The sequence below is a fragment of the Cyprinodon variegatus genome, unplaced genomic scaffold, assembly GCF_000732505.1.
Source record: "Cyprinodon variegatus isolate N-32 unplaced genomic scaffold, C_variegatus-1.0 Scaffold413, whole genome shotgun sequence".
NCBI classification, from domain to species: domain Eukaryota; kingdom Metazoa; phylum Chordata; class Actinopteri; order Cyprinodontiformes; family Cyprinodontidae; genus Cyprinodon; species Cyprinodon variegatus.
In genome coordinates this window covers 217,259-244,287 of record NW_015150866.1, presented here as the reverse complement: position 1 = coordinate 244,287, position 27,029 = coordinate 217,259, and the positions used below count along the sequence as shown (strand labels likewise).

At 40.6% G+C, this 27,029-nt stretch overlaps 1 protein-coding gene across 1 annotated transcript in view; it reads left to right on the top strand.

Annotated features, from left to right (window-relative positions):
• LOC107093210 (microtubule-associated protein 1B-like) overlaps positions 1-26,704 on the top strand; it is a 94,435-nt gene extending 67,731 nt beyond the window's left edge. Inside the window, exons 3-7 of the mRNA XM_015388095.1 lie at positions 3,876-3,958; positions 4,125-4,262; positions 6,315-17,529; positions 19,702-19,934; positions 22,579-26,704. Coding sequence (XP_015243581.1) covers positions 3,876-3,958; positions 4,125-4,262; positions 6,315-17,529; positions 19,702-19,934; positions 22,579-22,734 — 11,825 coding nt within the window. The 3' untranslated portion in view covers positions 22,735-26,704. The remainder of the gene's footprint in view (positions 1-3,875; positions 3,959-4,124; positions 4,263-6,314; positions 17,530-19,701; positions 19,935-22,578) is intronic.
• Positions 26,705-27,029: the final 325 nt, after the last annotated feature.

Genomic DNA, 27,029 nt, shown 5'->3' with positions numbered 1-27,029 from the left:
CACTGCCGGGAAATGGCAGGAGGGAGGGGCTACTAAATTTGGACAAAAATGGCCGCTCCCAGACTCAGTGATCGTAACGAAAATTATTGTTTCATTTTTTCTACTGATTAACGCTAAATCCATTAAATCCCTGCGGACGTATTAGTTTTAAGTATAATAAATGATCTATTAATCATTCCTTACTGACCGGACTTTTCCTTTAAACCAAGCAGGCCATAGGTCACTAACATTACCCTGAAACCATGACTCGTTCCTACTCGATCCTAAGAAAAAGAAAAACATATTAGACATGATGTGAGCTCTAAGATGCCCACCTCTACCTTAACTGTGTCACGGCTGGATGGAGTTTTTTGAGGACCCAAAGGCAGAGATCAGGAGGCAGAGTTGAGTCTTGCAGATTTAATAGGTAACTGAGGCAGAAATCCAAAAATACTGAGAACCAAAATACAGATACCCAAAATTTTCGGGGGACTTCAGTTGGGGACCTTGGGTTGGGAAGCAACAAACCAGCACTGAGTGACTGCAGAGGAGGTGTAAATATGGGAGGATGAGCTACAGTAAGACAGGTTAATAAGCAGATTGGTAGCAGGTGTGGGCAGGACTAATTAGTGGGAAGCCCAGTGGAATGGAAAACCAGCCCAAGGGGGCAACAGAGGATAACTTAAGAACTCAGCGCTGGTAGAAATAACTACAAAGACACAGAACACAAATAAACTTAAAAAATAAACTCAAGCAGAGGGCAGAACCCTGACAAACTGTATTTGCTGTGCTTTTCACAGGTGTTTTCAGCCCTAGATTTTTTTTCACATTTGGTCAAACGTGTTTGTATGTTAGGATCCAAAATAGCTGAATGTGTTCAATTTGGGATTTTATGTGACAGACCAAGAAGTGGAAAGGTTTGATGTAGGGCTGGGCGATATGACCTCAAATCATTATCACAATAAATTGGGCAGTTTTACCTCAATAACGATAAATGCGAGATCAATGCTCTGTCTCCTCTATCAGAAATAAAGGCATGTGGAGGAAATGCAACTGATCTGTTTAAATTTTATTTATTGAATAAATCACATTACATATTACTTTCAATTAAATATTAAAGTCTTGTTCCCATTCAGATTTAAGCATTCAACAATGTCTCATTGAACAGGAGGAAAATGTTTCCTCTCTTGCAAACAGTTTGCTCAAAGGTAATGGAGCCTTTTGCACATCTTTGAACTCAGTAGCGTAAAAGCTGTAGGTGGAGGTTGGATGTGTCGGTAGTGCCGACAGTTTTCAGGCAAACTTTGCATTTCGTGTTCTTTTGCTCAACATCTATGGCATAATGTTTGTACCACCGAACTGAGTGTGCAGTGAGAACAGTGATCATCATTTAAACTCACACATCCTCGCTCAAAACCATGCGCTTAACTCTGACAACGTGCTCTAAACTTCTTCTCTGCAAGCTCAGCTTCATCTATGCTCTCACTCAACAGGATTAATTGATGTAATTTTGTTTAAAGCTGTGTTGGACACTTCTTCACTGGGCTCATGCGCCATTCTCTTTGTCTGTGCTTCTGACTAGATTGATTACCTTTATGCTGCAGTGTCTAAAAGGGAAAGGACATACCAGCCACCAGCACACAAAAGAAAAACAGCAGAAAGAAGTTTATTTCTTTTACCGACATGGGAAAATTGTTGCCGGTTATCATAGCGAATGGCAGTAAGGTAAAAATCGGGTTTATTGCCCCGCCCTGGTGCAATGTATGATAAAATAATGTATTATTTTTACTAACAAGAGCCTGTATTTTGTCTTCACTCCCCCCAAAAGCATTACTTAGTAAAACCACTTTTGCTGCCTTGTCGCTGCCAACTTTCCACATTTAGAGAGTGAAATGTTTGGCCCATGCTTAGACAAACAGCACAGGTCCATTCGGATGGAAAACATCAGTGAACATCAGATTTCAAGTCTTGCCACTGAGGCCTTATCAGGATGTCTGGGAAAAATGTGATATTTATGTGGTTATGCCTACAAATAAAGGGTGTTACATGCCCCTTAAAGCCAATCCTAAAAATAGACTGCGAGGAATATTTCTTTGTTGCGTGACACACGTTGGATCATTTCTTATACACTTGGCCATATGGTGGAGTTGTCAGGAATTTACTGATTTTTTTCTTGGTTTCAGACACTTTTGGTATTTTTTGATCCATGATTCATTCCTAATAGAAGGTTGTGGCTGTTTTAAAGGATTCTGATTGGCTACCATGTTTAAATGTGGTACAATAAAAATATAACAACAAAATAAACTCAATGGCATTTTTCTCTGGGTTGGTGTGGATGAGAACTTTAAGAAAATCCTCCTGTGTTTATGGTATTATTTTTCTAAAACGGCATAGAAGAGATTTGGTTTTATTTTTTATTGCTGCATGTTTACTTGGCCTGAGTGTTGTAACTTAAGCTTGGTTGGGTGATATTTCTGCATATCTATGCTTTAAACTAAATTCCTTCATAGCTCTGGTCAAACATCACAAACCACGATCTAGCTGGAAATTGAAGCTTCACTTCATCCTCATTTTTTGCGAGGACTGTGTTTCATTATGTATTATTATTTAGCTCAATACATTTTGCAGTTAAATCTGACCAGCTAACCTGAAAAAAGTGTCCCCCACAGCATGATTCTGCCTTCACCGTGTTTCACATTGGGTGTGGTGTGTTTAGGTGGATGTGAAGAACTAGATATCCATCATAAATATCTTTCTGTATGAAGTTGGATTGTTTACTTTCTTCTGCTTGGTTGCAGCTGTCTTTCACAATAGTTTCCTTCTTGTCCCTTTTTGATAAAGGTATGTTTGGCTGATAGCTTTACTGTAAACAGGATGACCCAGCTGAGCTGCAGCTCCTGCATTTGCACCGAGATTTATTGAGAAATACGTGCACCTTCCTAGCTTAATTTGATTTAGTGATATCAGAGAAAAGGGAATGAATACTATCCATGCCAGACGTCTAAGTTTTATATCCTTGTACCGTTTTTCTTCCACCACACCTTATCTGCACCTTTTTGGGGGTAAATCATGGACAATCACAGTAGAACAAGTGTAAGATTATAAAAGGTGAAAACATTTAACAAGAATGAATTATTTAGGACTCTATTCTGCTTTAGACCCATCATCCCTGACTGAAAAAGGTTTCTACATTAAAACGACCTGTTTTGGTTTACCTCTGTCGTTTGAAGAGAGAATAGAAGAGAGGAGGAGATCTGCTGATAATACTGTGCTGATTATCATCTACGAATCAATGAGTTGGTAAGACATAACTCACAGATGGTACCCGACTGAAAGTGAAATCATTCCTTTCATGTATGAAATTACTTGTTACTCCAGTGAGCTAAATGAACCCCAGTCTCCTGATTGTCTTTCTTTATTTTCTAGAGAGACTCAGACTCCTTGCTTTTTTTCAGGCTGTAATCTTTAGCTTTTGTTCGTTGGAAAAGCTCGATCTGATTAAATATTGTTGAACACTAGTGCTTTGTATGTCGATGGAGGAAGTTAATAATCCAAACTTTAAAAAAAAATAGTAAAGGGCTGCAAATTTCTAATTATAAGAACTCCTTTAAATCTAATTTATTTCTTTGTTATCAGTATTTCACCCAACAGCCGGTGGTTATGAACCAAGTCTTGAGAATGCAATGGATGCAATGTTGTTTAGGGTTTGGATCCAAATGATGTCTTTCCTAGCACGGAGGTACAGCAGTGTTGATTGTAGCTCTACAGGGTTTAACTCACATAAGGTAGAGACGGCTGTATAGTAAATCTTCCTCACCCCCACCCAGATTGTTCACTATCGGGCCTTTGACTCTCTTAGAAAATAATACCAGCATTTTGTGTTTCTTATCTTACAGGAGAGAGAACTCTGCACCATAAAAGCGATGTCTTAGAGACTGTGGTACTTGTGAACCCGTCAGAAGATACCGTCGTTTCCGAGGTAAGTTGGATGCTTTCTAGAGCAGACGGAACAGAAAAGTCCAGAGGATGAATGAGAAAAGCGTGCTCATGATCTTCTTACATTCTGTTAAATCCTGTTACTGTTGACAGTATCCTTTAAATGTCCTCTTTGTCACTTTCTCACCACATCTTTTTCTTTGTCCCAGATCCAGTCTCTCGTGACAGATTCTGCAGGACACAAGCTTCTAGTCTTGAGTGGCCAAAACTCGGATCACGGTGGCCTTCTTCTTCAGACCGGAGTTTTCACCCATCAGACCTTTTCACAGATCTTCGCTGATCCTGCAGTGAGTCTCTATTTTAGCTTTCAACATCTTTCCTACTGAAGCCAGATACACCAGTCTATTTTAAGGAGTTTTAATGAGACAGATCTTATGGACTAATGGACAAACTTAGAAAGTGGAAGTAAAGTCCAGGGTTACTCTGGAGGAGCAACAGTGATTCACCCCTCAGGTGGGAGAATGCACTAAAATATTCCCGCTCTCTACAAACCTGGTCTTTATGGAAGAATGTAACAAAATAGTTGTTAAAAGAATCCCTTTAGAAGTTCTATTTGCAGGTGCAGCAGACATTTAGATGGAAGGGCTCTGTTGAAATTTAAAGGTGCTGTAGGAGATCTTGGAAAAACGCTTCCAGCAAGCTATATTTTTGAACATACACAACCATGCCTCTCCCTCAGACCACCCCAATATTTGAAGGCAGGATGGTAATCTGGATGAACTGACGGCACTGACCATGTTTTCAGGTGGACTTTCTTATTTCAAAATAGATTCAAACTCCTTTTTCCCCACTGATCACAGCAAATATAGCTGCCATTGTTACAGGCAAATAAAGGATAGGGTAGCTCCACCCAACACGCATCAGACCCACGGGTTCCACCACGCAGCTAGAGCAGCTAGCTTAGCTGTGCATCAGAAATAAACTTGTACAAGCATTAAAAAATGAAGCAGCACGCGCGTTTTTGCTCCTCTTGCTGCTTTAGGTGTGATTTGGGTGACCAGACGTCCTCTTTTTCCCAGACATGTCCTACTTTTCATACCTAAAAAAAATGTCCTGGGAGAATTTCTAAAATCGTGCGGGATTTTGGTTGACTACAGTGCAGTAGTTCCGAGTTGTGAGCTCCAGGGCTGGTCGGGGCTGGGGACACAGTGACTGAACCAACCGGGTGACGGTGGCCTGGACAAGAAAACATAACAGAACCAAGACTGAAACAGTAACTAGGAAAAAAACAAAGAACACAATAAACTAAGAATTAAACCATAAAAACTAAAAAAAAACAAGGAGAAAAGCAAAAAGGGATACTCAAAAGAAAAACATCAAAGAAAACAGAAACCTAACAGCTTTTTCTCTCTTAACATAAATTGCTTCCTTCATACCCCTCTCAAACCTTCTTTATCCAAAATGTGAACATTCTGGTCCTCCAAAGAATGTCCTTTGTCCACAAAGTGTAGATGTACTGCACAGTCTTGTCCAGAGGAGGGCGCTCTTCTGTGTTGGGCCATGCGTCTGTGGAGAGGTTGTTTGGTTTCTCCAATATAAAGATCAGAGCATTTCTCGCTGCACTAAACACATTTTTTTTTAATTGAGAAAGCTTCCTGGATGGGAAGCGAAACGTCTTCAAACAGTAGAAACAATTCCAGTCATTGTCTTTTAAACTTTTTCAGAATGTCTATTACCTAGATGTTTTACAAACTATCACATCTTGACTTTAAATGCCTGTTGAAGTTCGTGGGTGATCTGAACCACTTTTTCGAAGCGTTCATGTGGTATGGGTGTAGCAAGGCTTCGAATGTAAGCGATTTGGGCCCCTCTCCTAAATAAAGAAAGCCTTGATACGCGATACAACAGAATGAATAACCAAGGAAAAGCGAGGAAAGCAACTGCATGACTAACTAGCAGCACTAAGAAATACATAAGAAAATAATTTACAACAACACCTGGCAAAGTGAGTTTAGAGAGCTAACAAGGGAATCCCCCAAAGTCAAAAATAGCAGATGGTAAGACATATAGAGCATAAACATTGTAACGATGTGGCTAAAAGACAAGGACAAAATCAAAACCATGAACTACCACCTACAGATCATGACAAGAAAGTCCAAAAAATCAATACAGACATGAACACTGTTATTTGCAGTTCCTTTCCATCCGGAAAAACCGGTCATCAATATGTATGTACAAGAATATTAAAGGTATAAATACAATTTCCAGGTGATCTCACTCAGAGCACCTATTTGACTATTTATTAAAAACACCATCCCTAATTTTCAATTACAATGTCCATAATTTTCCATGTTAATGTATACAACACTAAAAACATGTTTGGTGTCTTTTTCCTGCAGGTCAGTGAATTGCTGGGAACAGCAGCCCCCAAGCAGCAGGCAACACTTACTGTGTCCTGCCGCGGGGAGGTGGGCTGGAGCTCGGTGGGACGGCAGCAGACCCTGCGAGAGTTCCTGGAATACAAACTTAACCTGGAGCCCCTTCTCCCTAAAATGGAGGGTGTCACTGAGTTCACAGAGTACGTCTCTGAAACAGTAGATGTCCCCTCACCTTTCGACCTGCTGGAGCCCCCCACCTCCGGAGGCTTCCTGAAGCTATCTAAGCCATGTTGCTACATATTCCCTGGAGGACGTGGAGACTCAGCCCTCTTTGCTGTAAATGGCTTCAACATCCTAGTGGACGGAGGCTCTGAAAGGAAATCCTGCTTTTGGAAACTTGTCCGTCACTTGGACCGCATTGATTCAATTCTACTCACACACATCGGAGCTGACAACCTCCCTGGCATCAATGGGCTGCTTCAGAGGAAGATTGCAGAACAGGAGGAGGAGCAGTCTCAAGGATCCACAAACTACAGTGACTGGATGAAAAACTTGATTTCTCCCGAGCTTGGTGTCGTCTTCTTTAACGTGCCAGAGAAGCTCCGTTTGCCAGAATCTAATCTCAAAGTAAAGCGCAGCATTGAAGAGGCCTCGCTTACTCTGCAGTACCTTAGTAAACTAGGAATCAAGCCAGAGCCCCTGTATCGAGTGGTCAGCAACACCATTGAGCCCATTACACTTTTTCATAAGATGGGAGTTGGGAGGTTAGATATGTACATTCTCAACCCTGTCAAAGATAGCAAAGAGATGCAGTTTTTAATGCAGAAGTGGGCTGGCAATAGCAAGGCCAAAACTGGCATTGTGCTGCCCAGTGGGAAGGAAGGAGAAATATCAGTACCCTACCTGACATCAGTTACAGCCTTAGTAGTGTGGTTACCTGCCAGCCCTACAGAAAAGATCATCAGAGTGCTGTTCCCCGGGAATGCACCGCAAAACAAGATCTTTGAAGGGCTGGAAAAACTAAAACACCTTGATTATTTGAGGTACCCTGTAGCCACACAAAAAGATATTGCCTCAGGAGCTCCTCCATCTGCCATTAAGCAAACCAAGTTAAAACAAAGAACAGATAGCAAAGAAAGTCTTAAATCCTCCCCTAAGACCACTGCAAAGACCCCAAAGAAAGAAGCTGATGGACAGGATGATGTGTCCAATGCCACAGAGGCAAAGAGTGACTCTGTGAAGGAAAATATCTCTGAGAAGAAAGAGGAAAAGAAGCCTGCCAAAATGATAAAAGCTAAAACTGAAGTGCCAGAAAAGAAAAAATTAAAAGAAAAAACTTTGAAAAAGCATTCCAAGGAACGGGCGTCAAAAATGGATGAGAAAAAAGACAAGGAGAAAAAAGAGATAAAGAAATTAAAGAAAGATGATTCTGCTAAAAAAGATGACAAGAAAGACACCAAGTCCAAAGAGGACAAGAAGAAGGATGCATCTAAACCTGAGCTGAGAAAAATCACCAAGCCTGACCTGAAACCACTGACACCTGAAGTAAGGAAGACCTTGCATAAAGCAAAAGCATCAGGCAAAACCAAAAGTGTAAAAAGCAAAGTGGCAAAGGCTGAACCTACTGAGCCCAAAGCAGACATAGCAAAGCCTGACTTTGTCCAACCTGAGCCCAGCGAGGGCGTACTGCTGAGTGGTACAATGGTCGTCTCCACCCCTGAGGACCCGAACAAGCAGTTAGAAGAACTGGAAACAGATAAAGGTAAAGCTGTGCCAGCAGAGCTACCTGTGAATGATAAGATTTCATCTGAGGAAACAGCAGAAAGCTTGATCCAAAAGAAGCCTGAAGCACCTGATACAGCTTCAGAAATCCCTCAGAAACCAACATCACCTGAAAAGGAACAAACAGCCCTTCATGAAGCAGCAAAAACTGAAGTTAAGGCGAAGGAGTCAGCTCAAGAGAAAGAACTGGAAGAAGCTCAGACATTTGAAGATGAGGGAGCTGCATCTCAGGATGAGGAAGAGGTGGAGGAAGAGCCCCCTGCTGCAGAAAAGAAACCACTAGAAAGAGAGGAAGAAGAGGAGGAAGAGGACATGGGTATAGGTGTGGATGAAGATGAATCAAAATGGATGGAAGCAAAGGATGATGGACTTGACAGGAAACATGAAATAGAGGAAATGGAGAAATCAGAATATCTTTCCGCTAAAGCGTTGACTACACAGGAGTTACAAGTGACTCCATCCAAAGAGGAGAGAGAAAACAAAACTGTGGTAGAGGAGGAGGAGGAGGAGGAGAGGTTGGAGAAACCTGAACTGGAAGAGGTAGAGGACTTGGATGTTATAGCAGATGAGGAGATCAAAGTCAAGACTGAAGATACAGTTGATGCCAAAACAGGTGAAATGCTGACGACCACAGCTGTGGAAGGAACCATCGCAGCTGAGCCTGTCTTCTACATCCAGGATGAGATGATTCCTGGCTACTCTGAGACAGAGCAAACTATTTCTGATGAGGAGATTCATGAGGAGGCAGAGGAAAGAATTCCACACCTCCAGTATGATGTGGGTGTTTACGACATCTCTGTGCCAGATCAGACAGGGTCCTTTGTAGACATTCATGGCATGAGAGAGATGCAGGCAGCTGCCATGGCTGACAAAGGTTTTATTCCAGGTGTCCAGGAACAAGTATCTGTTTTCACCAACATCATCACTGCTCCTCTGGCAGAGGAAGAGCATGTGTCCTCTGCAACCTCCATCACAGAGTATGATAAAATGTCCTCTCTTCCTACATCTATTGCTGATGATCAGTCAGTGGCATCTGTGGCTGCTCCAGCTGAGGAACCACTTAAACCCCCAGCTTCTTCTTCAACTGCAGCAGGCGCTGGCCAAGTCAAAGAGCAGCCACGCTCAGCCGGAAGCCTATCGCCACCTTCTTTGGAGGAGGACAAGCTTTCTAAATCTCCCTCTAATGATTTACAGCTCCCTATAGCAGAGGAGAGAAAGGTAACTGAAGTTCCTCACAAAATAGAACAAGAGGAGGACGAAGAAGAAGAAGAGGAAGATGAAGAAGAAGACCAAACCCCTAATGTAGATATGTCTCTTGAAAAACTTCAAGAGGGTTATGCTGCATCCCATATCTTGCAGAGCAAAGACACAGTCACTGAAAAGGATTCTGATTTTAGATCTCCTGAAAAGATTCACCATGACATCAGACCAGTTCATTTACCCGTGGAGGAGGAGAATAGTGATGCAGTAGCTCCAAAAGACATTTCATCTGTCGTGCCTACAAGACCCTTTGGATCTGACTCTGTAACTTCAGAGAGCGAGGAGCGTTGCTTTAGTCCAGATGACATCACTGTAAAAATGGCTTCTCCTCCACAGTCTGGACCCTCAAGTGCTGCTCATTCTCCGATTCGTCAGTCTCCAGTAGATTCCAAAACAAAGGTTTCCCTTGACTCTGACCTGCTAAAAGAGGAAGTACTTCCAAATGAAGTCATCACAGAGGACAGCCAAACCAAAATGAAAGATGACCAGCAAAATGAGAAACAGGAAGAAGTTGACAAACAGAAAGTGGGTCACTCTGAAGAAGCCTCTGGGAGATCTAAGGACACATCGTTTGAAAGAGACATTAAAGAGGTTCTGGTAATGGAAGAAGAAGAAAGTGTGTCAGTGCAAAAGGATGAAGGAAAGCAGGCAGAAATTACACAGCCTGTTGCATCATCTTTAACAGAAACTAAACTACCTGTTGGGGCCTTGGAGGATTCCCCCCCCTCAATAGATATAGAAGACCCTCACAGAGAGAAGGAAGCTAAAGTGCCTGGATCCAGTAAATTCCCACTGGAGAAGAGTAGCTCCTTGGATCATGATAAAAAGGATGATGATGACAATACATTTATTAGTAAAGCCTCCAGACTAGAGTATGAACAACATAAGGATGAGGTGTCAAGCCTTAAAGGAGTCAAGGAGGAAGAAAAACAGAAATCTGTCATCCAGGAAGCTATCTCAACAGTGGCATCGGTCGAGTTTGAGAAGGAAGAGAAACTGTCCATAATGGAAGATATTTGTGACCATAGACCAACTGTAGAAGAAGGAGCAAAGGATGTTGTAATTGTTGAGGACACTATTAAAGATGAACATCAAGAGACAGAAAAAGATGATAAGACAAAAACAAACGAACAAGTACAGAAAGTAGTGGTGCCTTCTGAAGTCAGACAGGTCAAAGATGATCAGACAAAGAAAGAGGATATACAAGAGGAAGAATCTGACCTCAAAACGGAAAGTGACGTAAGACAAACAGAGGAGACAGAGCATGATATTTATGAGAAGAAGATTTTAAAAGATGGTGAGAAGAAAGAGATGGAAAAGGTGGATACTTTTGACATCAAGCCCCATTTAAAAGATGTTGATAAGGTCCAAACATCAGAAGTCAGGGATGATAAAGATGAGGGCCAGAGTGAGGAAAAGAAAGATGATTTGCCCATTTCCAAGTCTTCTGAAGATGAGAAGAAAAAGGAGAAAGCATCATTGGATATCGAACTGCAAGAGATTGAAGAAGTGGAAAAAACAGATGTGTTGGCCAATAAGCCCTTCACAGACCATGAAGAGGAAGCGATAAAAATAGAAATTAGTGAAACACACAAAGCTCCTTTCACCACAAAGGAAGATGATGAGCAAGAAGCAATCTCAACATTCAGCCAAACAAAAATAGAGAAGGATCCAAGTGTAAGTAAAGAAGAGATCACTGCAGACAGGACGACAACTGAAAAGACAGAGAACATTTCAGAGAAGGAAGATATTCCCTGCAGTGAGCCGTACCAGGAAGAAAATAAAGATATAGCAACAAGCAAGGATCAAGCATCCTCATTTAAACCTGCCGTTGAAGAATACATGAAAGAAGATACCGCAGCTATTCAGGCTGGTACGTCTGTGGAAAAGGAAAAGGTGAGTAAGGAGGAACCTTCCAGTAAACCAGTAAATGAAGAAAAAATAGAGCATGTAGAAACTAAAACCACTGATAGTGCATTTAAAGTTTCCAAAATGGACCAAGAATTTGCTTCCACCCTTACAACAACAGCTAGCAAAGAAGCAACAGAAACAGCTGAAAAAACGACAACAGCAGTAGAAGAGGGGCACAAGAAAGCCCATGAAGATGTCATATCTGCTGTCAAAGCAGTTCCGATGCTGCAAGAAGATGCAATACTATCTGAGCCTGTACAGACTGTCGAAACAATCCAAGATGAAGCAACCCCAAAGGATGCCAATAATGAGGCTACAGCCACGAAGCGAGATGAACAAGACAAAGAAATCAGTAAAGATATCTGTGTTGTTGAAACAGAGAAAACAGCAGAGGAGGAGAAAAAACAAACTCCCAAACTGTTCAAGGAGGAACAACTGACAGTTCAGGATCATGGTGTAGATATCCTGCACTTCAGAAATGAGAAAGAAAAAACTAAAGACACAATTTCTGATGTAAAACCCAGCAAAGAGCAGGAAACCAAAGAAATGACTGGTGATTCTTCAGTTCCAGAGGAGCAAAATAAAGTTGAGAGCAAGGATGATACATCTGATTTGAAACTTGACAAAGAGGAGACTAACAAAACAATCACTGAAGAACCCAGTGCAAAGAAAGAGGATGAAAAAATCAGTGTTGTTGTATCTGTTAAGGAGGAGAGGGAAATCACCCCTGATACTTCAGCTGAAACTTCTCAGGATGGAAAGGACATCAGCGATATTACTCTGAAACAATCTCATGAGAACAACAGTAGCGACCAAAAAACAATGACAGAGCAAATTAGATATATAGACTGCACTGATGCAACAGAAGAAAAAGACATAGATAGCACTGAACATTCCTCTGACACAAAAGAAAAGGAGGTTGAAACATGCAAGGAGAAAAAGGATGAAGTGAAGCAGGACAGTGGGGCAGTAAATGAGACATTAATTCCACAAACTAGCGCCACAGAAGAGAAAGAGGATAAAGATATTCAACCCACTGAGTCTCAGTCTAAGGTAACTGATAAAGGTACACATGAGGAGGGTTCTGATAAACTTCCTGAAGTCCAACCAGGAAAGGAAAGCTTTTTACAAGGAATACAACAGAAATCTGAGTATAAAGATGACATTGGTATGTCTCCTCAAGACATCAAAGGGGGGCCACAAAAAGAGGATAGTGAATCTAAGGTTATTCATCAGGAAGAGAGAATGGAGAGAGAAAAGGACGACACACATGTTGCTGAACTAAGCAAAGAACAGAAAATGGAGAAAGAACAGGAAAAGGACTATACTTATGAGACTGAGGACATCAGGGATGAAAATAGAAATCCACCTGATGATGTAAAGATGATTCTGGAAAAGGATGCTGCATGTATAAAAGTGGATCATGTCAAAGAGAAAGCCAAACCTGACTACACTGAAGCAGATCAATCTAAAGTGGAAAAATGGGAGAAAGAGGAACTTCAGGAGAAAGAACTGGACAAAGGTGTCAAACAACTAACTCAGGAGATATCAGGAGACGCAGTGTTAGCCCCCAAATCAGATTACAAACCTGAATTTGTGGTCCAGTCATCAGATGAGGACAGAGAAGATGAAGAAGAGGAGGACATATGTATGGGAGGAGCAGGTTCTCGGCCTTTGTCAGTGGAGTCAAGAAAATCTGACCATGATATTTCTTCTGTGTCCACATCTCAAACTCTGCAAAAAAGTGACCAGAGTGAACCCCCTTCTTCTCAAATTCCCACAGTTATCATACCTACCCTGACGATGCAAGAGCCATCCCTGGATGAGGACATCAAAGACCCTGGAAAAGAGGACACCACACTCTCACCCGAGGCTGACAGAGATGTTATAAAAACAGAAACCACAGCGGCACCACTTGCTGAGCCAGAGTCGACTTATGATATTGTGAAAGCCAAGGAGGAGGAAACAGTTTGCAGTAGTGCCACTGTTAAAGCTGAACCAGTGTCAGAAATGGCCGAGACAAAGCCTGTGTTATCAGCAATGTCTAGCACTGACAGCCAACCAAGGTGTGTCAAACTTTCTAGCACAGAAAGCCAATCCAGTGTGGAGGAAACACTCGATCAAGAGAAACACATGATGCCTGAGGTGAGCTCAGGCGTTTGTGGTAAAGAAATAACCAAGCTTGATGAGAAACAACCAAAAGAAGCAGAAAGGGAGATGGAAGGAGAGAGAGAGGTGGCATCTCCAGGTCTTTCACAACCGTGTTCATATTTCATGATTGATAAAGAATCTGAGGGAGCAAGAGAAAGTGCTGCCAGTGGAAAAACTCATGAAACAATTAGTTTAAAGACAGAGATCAGAAGTGAAAGCCTTAGAGATGACATAGAAAACTTTGGTGCATCTAAGTATGATCCAGATGAAAAGCCCATCCCGACGTACCAAGAACTAGAGAGGGGAGAAGATACAGAGGTTTCTCTAGGTTATGATCCTGCTTCAGATATATGCATTGATGATAACCGCAGAGCAAGCCAGACAGAGGCTGGAGGAGCCATGTTTCTCTTAGATGATCATTACAAAGAGGAACCCCTGTCCTTCAGCAGAGTTGACTACAGCCCAGTCTCCCTCACAGAGAGTGAAAAAAGCAACTACCACAGCCAAAGTGCCTCACCAAGAGCTGAGGACAGAGAGAAAGGCCAAGAGGAGGAGAGTCAGAGAGAGGATAGAGTAGCTTCACCTTGCATTGACAAGAGCTATTTCTCCACAAACATGCAAGACAACAAAACATCCCAAGCTGCTGAGTCATATCCATTTAGCCCCAAAGAGGACAAACCTGAAAAATCAGAGAAAGAGAAAGAAGAAATGAAGGAAGGACACGTTCCAACTTCTCAGATACAATCAACAGAAGAGACTGAAAGAATTTCTACTGTTGCTGCTATTCAACCTCCATCCTTCTCATTAGCACAGGAAACAATCTCTGCATCAAGGGGCTACTCAGACCTAGGTGCTACCAGTAAAACTTATGGAGAAGTCACAGAGAAGGAGAAGACTGAAAAACTGAGTGAAAAGTCTGCTGAGTCATTCAGAGACAAAGAGGCAAGTTCCGATGGTCCAAAGGGAAAGGAAGGCTCTCCATGTGGTCGGCGTTCGCCAGCTGAAAAAGATATTTTACCTCCAAATACCTCAGCTTCAGTGACTCAAGGTACAGCAACGGATTCCAGGAGCTCTGCTGCAGCCACCTGTGTAGGTCATGATATAGATGATAATGTTCTGGCATCTGATTACAGTAAAACTAGCAGCTCTGTTCCTTTTAAATCATCAAATCTCTCTGAGGCAAAAGAGACTCTGATGGACAAAAGGCTATTGGTAGAGGGAGAGGACTTTAGTGTTGATGATGATGAGGAAGATGAAGATGAAGAGGAGGAGGAAGAGGACATGTCGAGTGATGTAGATATAGAAAAGGGGGCAAGGGAGCAGTCCGAAAAAGAAATGTGCCGCCGTGGTTCTGATGACAGTGCTAAGCTGGAGGATACGGAGGACTCAAATAAAACATCTCAGTCTGAATTGCGTTTTCTTGAAGAGCAGTCTGCCTGTAACTTAACTACTGATGATGGCTCAACTTTACAAGACAAAGATGCAAGCATAATAGGTGGAGGCGACAAAGAGGAAAAAGCAATTGGAGATACAATGGCTTTAAATCCTCTTAAGAGAAAGAGTCCAGATGAAAAAGACTCTCAAGCACAAGACACACAAAAATATTCTGATGAAACAAAAGTAGAACACAAAGACAAAGATTATTTAACTGAACTTTCAACATCAGTGCTGCCAGTAATTGGTCAGATTTCTTCATCTGAAGTGCTAAAGGAAGATGGGGCCAACATTTCAGATACATTGGACTCTCTCTTTGTAAAGAAGGAGACAGTAGAGTCAACATCTAAGAGCACTTCGTCAACCAGTCCTTTGACATCTGAGGATTCTCAGCTAATGTCTAAGCCTACATTCAGTCCTTCTCTGTCTGAGAGTGAGGCTAGTATTCAGCTGAGCAGATCTGGAGATTCTTTTGAGCATCTGCCTAGTGAGAACAGTCAGGTTGGTTCACATTTAGAAAAGCAAGAACCATCTGGACCCTCAGATGCTTCCAGGCAGTCTGAGCCAAGTGATAGATACTTCAGCCAAAGCCTAAAGATCCGCCAGACCACAGACACCTCATCTGGTTGCTCCTACACCACCCTATCATACTCTTCATCAGCACAATCCTCTACATCATACAGTTATGCATCTTCTGCCTCAGCCTCTGCTCTTTTAAAGCAAGACTTGGGAAAGCAGATTGCAGCTTTCACAATGCCAACTACTGAGGTACCTTTAGCCAAAGAGGAAGTTCAAGGATCTGCAAGCTCTTGCTTCGGAGGTTTTCAGAGAGATGAATACCTGGAGGTGATGACAAAGCCTGAAGGAGATGTATCACAACTACCATCCCTGGGCTCATCTGCCACCCCAAAGCAGCCTGGGAATCAAGGGGAAAAGCTAAGCACTGGAATACCAACCTCAACCCCTGTGAGTTCTGTTCCAGATAGTCCATCTGCATCAGAGCCTTGCTTTCACGTCTCTCCTCTCCAAAGGGCTGACTCCTCTAAGCAGGCGTCCAAGGACATGGAGCCTAAAACACTTGAAATGGAAGAGAGCACCCTACCATGTCGCATTGAATGTCAAAAAATCCAAGTTTCTGACTCCAGTAAGGCTTTCTCCTCAATTACTGAATCGTATTCAGAAGAGAGTACTGTTCAGTTAACAGAGAAACAAACATTCCCCTCTACCAGTACTGAGTTTAAATCTAGTGAGAGGATAGAAACAACTCAATATGCAGCCTCAATAACTCCACCCAATGGAGCCACTCCAACCTCATGTGCCACACAAGACTTAAAAGATAAAAAGGCAGAGGAAGATTATTCACCTATGAAGGAAGAAAAAGAAAAAAGTGGAAATTATGAAAAGACAGAGACAATAAGGGACATAGGAACCAAACAAAAGACAGAAGAGAAGAAACTGGATGAAAAGCCAACTGAAGAAAGAATTACAGAAGAGAAAAAAGAAACAGTTGACCATAAGGTCAGTGGAAAACTAGAGACTGGGGAAAACGGAGAGGCAAAAAGGGTGGAGGACAAAAGCTTACTTGAGATGCCATCAGAAAGATTGGTAGTGAGGAGAAAGAGCAGTTTATCTGACTGGGAGCTCCTGCAGAGGCCCGAAGACTACCCAGGTACCCCTCCACCAGACTATGATGATGGAGAAGAAGATGAGGATAAGGAAACAATGAATTGGGGGGCCACTTCTCACATGTCAGTGTCCACCTCAGCAGACCCTTACCATACGGCAGTGGCGATTAAAGGAGATATAAAGACTGCTCGTCCCTCTGACCTGAATACTGGGGCAACCTCTTCTCCCTGCCCTGAAAGCTACTCCTCCTGCGAATATAAACACAGCAAAGGAGAAATCTCCCCCTCTTTCATCAATCCAAGTCCTCATCACCTCTCCAGTGATGATGGTGAACAAGAGGGACACAGTGACCACTCCCAGGAAGGAGACGAGGATGATCATGAACAACACTCAGTTAAAAGGAGATCACACAAGCACAGGCGCCATCACCATAGTGAAACTGGGCAGGGGACACATCAGCTGCCTGGGGCAATGTCGTCTGGTTTGGCTGTCACATTAGCTGGGGAAGAAACACCTCCAACATCAGTGAGTGAGTCGTTGCCTTCACAGTCAGACTCCGATGTCCCTCCAGAAACCGAGGAGTGTCCCTCCATAACCGCAGAGGGAAATCTTGACTCTGATGAAGATGCAGAGCATCTGCCAGTAGACAAATCTGCCTCTGGAGTAGGGAGTAGCCACTACGGATCTTCACCACGCTCGTCTCAGAAACCCCATGACCCCCTCCCAACCCCTATAAAAGACCCCTTGCCCCACCCTCCCCATCCAGACGTCTGCATGGTCGACCCAGAGGCTCTTCTCAACGACCACGGTGGCACGGAAAAGCTTTTAAAGAAAAAAGGCCTCAGAAAGGGCAAACCAAAGTCTGCATCTCCGGCGCGTAAAGGAGAAGCCAGGAAAAGGTCCTCTACTCCTGTGAAGTCCAAAGACTCGGCCTCACCCCGATCCTCCTCGCTCAGGAGAAAGGACACAGAGAGAAGCTCAAGACTGGTCAAAATGTCTGAAATGCAAGGCTCAAGGAGTGAGCTGCTCAACCATGGGAAAGGGTTGGTCAACGGCGTGAAGAGCGGTCCAGGTCTGTTATTAACCTCACTGCCTTTAACACATCACCTGTAAAGTATTCATTTCCCCAACTATTTTACCTGCATTTGTGGGATGCCATTTGTAAAGTCAAGCAGTCAAAAAATTCTGAGCAGTATTTATGGTTACTTAGTTCATTTTAAGATAAAAATAAGGGTATTTTTTCCAAGTCATTTTTTTCACCTTCATTCACTCATTTATTAAAATCAAAGTTCTAAACTAAATTATCAGTTCAATTGTCAGTTGAGACATTTGTCAGCAAGCTAAATATTTATTTTCCAAACTAGATATTTATTATTTTAACTAAATATGTATTTAGTTATATACATCTGGGTCGCCTTCGATTTAAATTTCCTAAAAAGACCTAAATGATGTTTTTCCCTCCCCAAAAATAGTAAGAGTAGTAAAATATAATGTGTTAAAAGTTAATAATGTATTTCCTAAGAAAATAAATGCCTTAGAATCCTGTCTATTTTATCACTCGTTTCTACCCGATCTGTACCGGAAATGGGATCCTACGCTACTTTCGGGAGCTAACTTTTTCGGCTTTGGATTTAAACATAAATCTAGTCTTGTGGGGTTTTATGTTTTCCTTTGGTGTTAAAATTATGGTATTTAGAAAAAAGGGAAACACAAATATGATGGCGACAGTAATATAGGTAACAATCCAGAATCCCCTCATCCCATTGGTCGAGCCAAGTGTTTCTCACAGAAAAGATAACAGGAGACAACAGAGCAGCATCACTCAAAGACAAACAGTCTCACTGCTGCAAGAGCTCAGAGGAAATACCAGTGGAAAAAAATAGACTATCGCTACATAATGTGGCATTGAGCTAATCATTTTTGTTTCTGTTTTGCAACTGTAGCCAACAGTCATTGCATTTAAGGCACAAATATGTTTATAGGTTTGCTTTTGCACCAAAAATATGCACTATTTCTTTATTTTTTATATTCATTTTTACAGTTTGAAGTTAAGCAGGACAGGCTTAAGTTTAGAATAGTTATTCAGCAAAGTTTGTTATTTTGTTAAGTGAATTGCTGGATNATGTATTTCCTAAGAAAATAAATGCCTTAGAATCCTGTCTATTTTATCACTCGTTTCTACCCGATCTGTACCGGAAATGGGATCCTACGCTACTTTCGGGAGCTAACTTTTTCGGCTTTGGATTTAAACATAAATCTAGTCTTGTGGGGTTTTATGTTTTCCTTTGGTGTTAAAATTATGGTATTTAGAAAAAAGGGAAACACAAATATGATGGCGACAGTAATATAGGTAACAATCCAGAATCCCCTCATCCCATTGGTCGAGCCAAGTGTTTCTCACAGAAAAGATCACAGGAGACAACAGAGCAGCATCACTCAAAGACAAACAGTCTCACTGCTGCAAGAGCTCAGAGGAAATACCAGTGGAAAAAAATAGACTATCGCTACATAATGTGGCATTGAGCTAATCATTTTTGTTTCTGTTTTGCAACTGTAGCCAACAGTCATTGCATTTAAGGCACAAATATGTTTATAGGTTTGCTTTTGCACCAAAAATATGCACTATTTCTTTATTTTTTATATTCATTTTTACAGTTTGAAGTTAAGCAGGACAGGCTTAAGTTTAGAATAGTTATTCAGCAAAGTTTGTTATTTTGTTAAGTGAATTGCTGGATGATAATTTGTTTTCCATGTGTTCATGCCACTCACAAATATGCATCTAATCATTGCAGATTTGAGTCAAATAATTAAAAAAAGCACTTCATACACAAAGGGGGGCTAAAAAAAAATCACCACACCAGGAGGGGTAAAGGCCATTGGGTCACCTCATGTGCGTGACATGAGGTGTCCCTTTTTTTCAGGGAGCTGGCAGACCTATTTTTGACATGAAATTGAAAAAGAACTTTTATTTCTTTTTTGAATGTACATTTCTTTCAATATTTTTAGGGATTCCTAGTGTTATTTCCTGTTTCAAAGAAGCTTTTTTGTTCAGATATATTTTTTAAAATTTTAATCTGCTGAAGGTTTTAAATTGTATTGTTGGCTGCAATAAAACAGAAATCTCAGTTGGATGGGTGACGATAAGCCTATGTAGCTGTATTTTGTCCATTAGAAACAATTAGTTCAGTTCATAAATGAGACGCTCGCCTTCATTCTACTAAAATGCATCTTTCCTCATATTCAGCAAACAGCTCCCAGAAAAGCAGTACAGCTGTTCCGCAAGGACCACCTGTGTATGTAGACCTGGCTTATGTGCCCAACCACTGCAGCGCTAAGAACGTGGACCAGGAGTTCTTCAAGAGGGTGCGGGCTGCATACTATGTGGTGAGCGGGAACGAGCCAGGGAGCGGCGAGCCTAGCCGTGGAGTCCTGGATGCTCTGCTGGAGGGCAAAGCTCAGTGGGGCTCCAATTTACAGGTACATACAACCAAAACACAAAAACTTAGTCAGGATAAAGACAAACACTACTATGTATTTCGCTGGGACTTTTTAATGTGATGAACCAACATAGAGTATTGTATATTTCAAACTTAAAAGTGAAAGAATACATGAGTTTGCAGTTTCTTTTTTCCAGTAGAACCTGAAAAGTGTGACACGTATTTCTGTTAAGCCCCTTTTACTCTGATACTACTAAATATGATTATCCTCATAAGTTGATTGATAGATCCTAAGTTAGGGGACCATTGAAAGATGCTTTTTACAAAGCAATGTTCATCAGTCACATTTATAAAATGGATTTTTTTATCAATTATTTTTCTTAGTCAGGAAGCCTTAACCGTGAAATAACTTAACAGAAAAAAAAGTAAAATTATACAGAATAGATTTTATGTTCTCAGAATAATATTGATTATTTGCACAACTCCACTACTTCCTGAACTTAAAACAGCTCTTCTGTCTGCATTTCTGTATCAACTGATAATCCATGTGTCTGTGGCCAATGCATTCATGATCATTGAGGTCAGGTCAGGCACCCCCGGATTAATCAGTTCATCCGCAGAGAAAGAAAGAAAACGAGGGGCGGCTTTAAGTTTAGGAAGTACTAGAGTTGGGCATATAGCCCATTTAGCTATTTTAATTCAGAAGAGGTATGTTTATACTGGAACTAGTCTTATTTTCCCCATCTGGTGACAAGTTGAAGTTCCACCAGTGTACTGTGGTGCACATACATGGGAGAAGAGAAAATAATCTGCTTCATTAATCTTACTGTTATTTTTTTACTCTTGTGTGGAGCCTGTGATTGGGGTGCGCTTGTGGCTGTTCTTTTGTGACGAGGGTGCGTAGATTTTTGTTTTAGAATGCCAAATATTGAAATGAGACCTAAAAGTGTTTCTCTTTATATGTCAGGAAGGGATGACCGAAATTTTGAGAACAGTTCGAGTTTTGTTTTCAATTCTGATTGACAAAATGTCATTACTTACTTACATTACTTACAAACAGAAATAAAATAGCCATTTTTTATTTTCTGAGAGGAGACACTTATTTCACTAGATCATCAAAATTAGCATTCTGCCAGTAGCACTGGTAAATGAGAGAGGAAGATGTTTGCAAGAAAAGTAAGATTTCCTTATATCTTGCCTCAAGATGTTGGTATTTCTCCTGGAATTGGAAGGTTGCTGGTTCAAGCTGCTCCTCCAACCATCTTGGTTGTGTTTTTGGGCAAGATACTTCCTCGCCTTTCTTACTGTTTTTGTTTCTTTTTTAAAGTAATTTCATTTATTGTGAATCGTCATGGAAGACAAAACTCAAACAAAAAGACATCTAAATCTTAATATTTTTTCCGTTTTGTTGGGCAGCCACAGCACGGTTAGAACCTGTGAAGTCTTTTTAAGGTTCAACGTTCGAAATGATCCTTATAAATGAATATGTACTTTTATATATCCCTTTATATTATGTTAAATTACACAACATAATACTCCTAACATTTTTCATGTTTATAAACAGTTGAAGACAGCCAATGTGACAACATTAGATATATTAGACTACTTGTTTATGAGCTGCCACCTTAACATAAAAAAAAAAGAAAATTAAAAACAACGGGAATTTGTTTCCAAGTTTGAAGACGTTTTCTCTTCCCATCTTGGAAGCTTTTCAATTCAAAATGTCAGGAATAGCGTTGAGTTCCAGGTTTTATATAGTAGCCCAATAAAGCCTTGTTTTTGTTTTGAAAACATGCAAACTGGAACAGGCAAAAGGGTCCACCCCTTTGGAATGGGGGTCGTTTGGCTCCTTTTGTTAGACTACAATACCTCCATACCCATCTAAGTGTCTGAAAGGTCGGTTGTTAAAGGGGATTATTGGTTGGCTACAACCTGGATGACTGAGAACCTTTACCAGTGTATGCCACTATAACATCTATTGACAAAAATTCAACCTGCAGGTACTCAGACACAAGAAAAGTGGAAATGAGTTCCTTGGCATTCCGACCACAGCAGAAGACATGGAAGCTACGAATGGAGATGAGCTTGGATGATCATTGTTAGATCAGGATTGGATATGTATTAGATATGCTTCATATGGAGGTCGGAGCCTGCATCACTGCAAACGTGCAGATCGCACAGCAGGTGCTTGCAGACCAGCTACTCAGTGTGCTCTTTAGTTATTGCCCTTGGTGACTTTAACAAAGGAAACCTCACTCATAAAATTATTGTTACCTCAGAGCCCAAAGATAGTTTACAAAAAATTCTTAATATTCTTGTTTCTTCTTATTTAAAGTAGTTGGAAATTGTTGAATTTAAAAAAGGAATATCCTCCATCTTCTTTATTATTCTTTCGAACAAAATAAAAAAAAAACGCAAAAGCAACCAAAAAAAAATAATTCCTGCTTCTCATATTTCAGTTTCTGGTTTTATTGTTGAAAGCATTGAAAAACCAATGAATAAATGATGGGGGTGCGGCTGCATGCAAATATATGTTTCTGATTTTATTTTATCAAAACAAATGTGTTGTTTTTTATTAACAGTTGTTTACTCCTCTGTGCTGGTCCACATTACTGCTGAATCATAATTTCATAAGCGTACATTTTGCTTCGCTTTGATTGAACTATTCAACTGTTCTGTGACAGGTCACAGTGATACCGACTCACGACACAGAGGTCACCCGGGACTGGTACCAGCAGACCCACGAGAGACAGCAGGACCTGAACATCATGGTGCTGGCCTCCAGCAGCACCGTCGTCATGCAGGACGAGTCGTTTCCAGCTTGTAAGATCGAGTTCTAAGCCCCGCCCCCGTCGTAACCACCGCCTCTCATTCCGCTGTCCCTCCATCATCCGGAAATAGAACCAGAGCAAACAGAGCTCCATGCTCCATCCCTGTAGAAAACAGTCGCTACAGCAGTTGATAAGTGAAACTCTAGGCCTGTGATTTGTGATAGTGGGGTTTAGAACGCAAATAATGCTAAACTTGTCACTTTCTTCACTGACCCAGTCCCATTAAAGTGCATCTAACGTGTGACTAGCACTGATTGAAAACCTTCTCCCAGTAAAAACATCTTTATTAATCGGACTTAAATCAGAATTAATCCGCTAAAACTGATTAGACTGTTTATAGGAAGCACTCTCTATATTTAAAGCTCTGTTCTCCAGCACTTCACACAAAACATTTCTGAGCTCAGTAGCATTTATTTGATCTCAATAACGACACAAGTAAATGTTTTTGAATGAAATTACTTCTACGCTTCTTTAGTGGTGATTTTCCAGGATGTTCCCCCTCGCCAGCTCCTTTTATCTTGGCTTTCACAGCTTAGCTGCTGCATGATGCTTGTAGCTCAGATTGGTCTCAGTTTGTTGAACGCAGCATAGTGTTAATAGATTACTGCAATCTTTGGCTGTCTACACTCAAGTGAAATCTGTAGGCGCTGGACAAAGGAATGCTTCTATTGCTTTAAACTTACACAAGGTTCCATAGCTGTTTTTTTCCATCACACATTTAGAGTTATTAGTGTTTATCAGCACCAATGGTCTTTCTGTTAAATTCCTGGGTTAATACAGCAAACAAATAGATGTTTCTCATGCTTAGAGAAGAAGGCAAAAAATTAGCCATTAAGCCGTCTTTGTCAACACAACAACAAAACCATTGAGAAAAAGCAAGAAGTGACCTGTGACAAATGTAGCAAAGCTCTTCTGAGTGGCCCCTTCTCAGGCAAAAACATATTTGCATGATTGGATTTATTTTGCAGGACAGAAATGTGTGAGGCGTCTGCAGGTGGGCTGCTCTTACTCTACGTGCCTTTAGGTGGGGATATTTTGAAGACTTGTCAGCCATTTTGAAAGGTGGGTCAAGATGATGGAAGGTTCATACAACGGACTGAACAAATCACATCCGAGCCACAGCTGAAAAATATCAGATGAAGTTGATGGTAATTGCACACAAAAACAGAACCATTAGAGCTGCATTTGTCCCACTTTAGATTCCGACTTGAACCCTGAATATCAGGTTTAAACCAAATATGGATGCACTTTTCTGAAAGAAATTGGGGAGGAGAATTTAAAGGTTGAGTTTTGTTGGTGTTTGAGGTATGAATTGTCGGTGTCACGGAAGAGAATTCAGACGTGGAAGTTAAGATATGCAAGAATGAGACGTTCCTCCATAACTGTATTTCTGTGCTTGTTAAACATCGCATATTTTAAGATAGCATCATTTTAACTGATATGCAAGTTTTACTGTAGTTGAGTGGCACTTTATTTTTTTCTGTTAAAATAAGAATCAAATTTCAGCCAATATTTTGCCTTCCATTATTTAGATTAATAAAGTTTGATCTCCAGGAGGCGGTGGTGTTTCTTTAACACATGCAAATCTGAATCAGCTCAGCGAAAGGAGTTCCTTCTTTATTTCATCACCTATCAAATAAATTAGGAACTTTTTATCTATAACAGTCTAAAGCTTCACAAGAACTTTTTGACTCACCTGACCGTGTATCCCGCTTTCTATGGAGTAAATTTTGTTCCATTCTTGCTAAAAGCAAAGAGCCTTTGAAAAAAGAAAAATTCTTAATCAAAAAAAGGTTTTGAGAGTAACTTTTTCATATTTTATGGTTCAAACCCTTTTTGAAAAAAATCAAATCTTAGAAAACAACAAAGTTACTCTTGATACCTTTTTTATGAAGTAGTTTTTTAAAGTTTGATTTTTGGATTGAATTTTTTTTTTTCAAATTTCGGTTTAAAAAGTTTTCTTTTCTTACAACAATAATGGAACAAAGATCACTTCAGACTTTTCACAATAATCTCAATCAAAGGGAACTCTGCTGCTAAAAAAGGAATTGAAGGGAAATTTGTTAACCGGTGGAACAAGGTTTTAATGGAAGAATTTGTACTAATAGAAAGTTTTGACCAGTCTTAGTATTTTGGATCTTTAAATATGATTACATGCAGTCTTTAAAAACTGTGTAATGCTAACTTGTAAGCTACAAACCAGTTTCCAGTTTTGGCTTCTTACTGGCATTGCATACATATTTCAGAACACCAGGGGGCGACGATCTATTGACCAGATAAACAAATAAGCACAAGAAAATTGGATTTTGTGATGCAACAGGCAAATCTCTCTTCTTTGAGAACCCTTGGAGGAGAGCCACATCGCCTCGATAGAAAAAAAAAAAAAAAACACGACCGCCATCGCGGACTGTTGTTTAAGCAAAGATTAACCTTATTTCTAGTGATTTGTTTCATCTTAAAAGAGGAATCTTGCTGGCTGGCACAGCCACACAGAGGAACTATAAAACAAAAGACAACACATTATTGCTGCCAATTCCAGCCAGTCAGATAGCAGTGCCAATTTCTTTTGCCGATTAATAACACAGCTGTATACCTCATCTCTAAACTGTGCTTTCTGCTGTCCTAGTTTTAAATAGGCTCTTTCTAACCTATTATTGACAAATTAGTCATTTTGAAGAAATGAAATATAAACAAGAAACAAACAGCTGAGAACGCACAAATAAACGGTCTTGGTCAGCAAAAAGCTGACTCACTGGAGGGCATAACGAAGGGTTAAAGGGATATCTGAATGTCTCACAAATGATCACTTTCATTTTTTCTTTATTAATGCGAGTAGTTTGATACAGAAAGCTGCTATATATTTATTTTTAATGTGTGCATTAGGTTTGTTGGATGCTTTGATTCGTTCCAATGGTTTGTTTTGATCATTTTGTATTTGAAGTAGGCAAATTCCAAATACTGGGCCTTGGGGTTCCCCAGGCTGGAAGAGAAGGCTGTGAATCGCTCAGTAATGAACTGTGTACCCTCACAGGAGCTAAATGCACTGTACAGGTGATCTATTTTTCTGAATGTAGAGTTGGTATGACCACATGAATGCTGCTGGGTTAAAAATATAATAATGTGCAAAAAAGAAGAAAAACATATTTATACCAAGATAAAATAGAAGACGGACAGCGTTGCTTGTGGTTCAGCAACAAGGAAACACAAAGACATTTCTATCTCATGATTCCAGGACAATTTCACTCTACTGCAAACACGTGAACAACAGAAGATGAATAAAACTCACTGCAGCTGCATTTTTTTTCCTGAATATGACTTGAAACACGTGCAGACTCAAAACCAACAGAGGTGAAACGCAAACATTTACTATAACCTACCGATCTTTACATATCGCTCTGAAACAACAAACCTGACACATAACAAACTATAGTGACAAGCTTATCCAAACTGCTTAAACAACACAATAAAACATTAAGCTACAGAAAGGAAAAAAACAAAGCGCATCTTTCAGTTCAGTATCCATGTCCATAGCTGCGTTAGAACTAAAGACTAAAGTCATTCAGAATCAGCATCTGGTGTCATCCGTCCATCTAATCTCTGCATGTGATTTATTTAGTTATAATCCTGAATGTAACTGTTTAACAAGAAGAAAATAAAAAAGATACAATGCTATTTTAAAGAGGTATATTTGAAAAATGCTTATTGTCTTAACCTGTACTGACATGAACTACAGTAATATAATCTTGGGCTGTGCTTTTATTGTTTGCCCTATACAATGTTGTTAAGAAGACACCGTATTGGTAGTTCTGTTTGATTTTCTCTCTTTCTCTTTAGTTTCTGCATTGTATTAATCTTATTTCTGTTTTTTCTTTCTCTGTGCAATATGAAATATCTCTCTGTCTCTTTAAATCTGACTGGTAAAACTAGAACTACTGCAGCTCCATTGTAAAAGGGAAACAGCCTGTTGATCATCAATTAAACTACATTGAAATCTATGTGTCTCCATCTGTTTTGTGTTAAAGGTCATTTTAAACTTTTAAGGAGGGACTCATGAATACCTGATCACAAGTAAATGACTTTTGAAAGTTATTTGGATGTACAGTAGAATGAGAGCCCAGTGGTCTTCTGGAGCTCCAGGTTGAACATTTTTATCAGACCTGCCCTCTTCCCACCAGAGTAAAGCCTTTCCATAAGCTCAGAGGCTGCACTGATCATTGAACTGATCTACCAGACAGGCTTCTTCACAGCTGCTCTGGCCTATAACCATAGGAGGGCTCTGCACCATCAGTTTCAGCCTTGTTTAG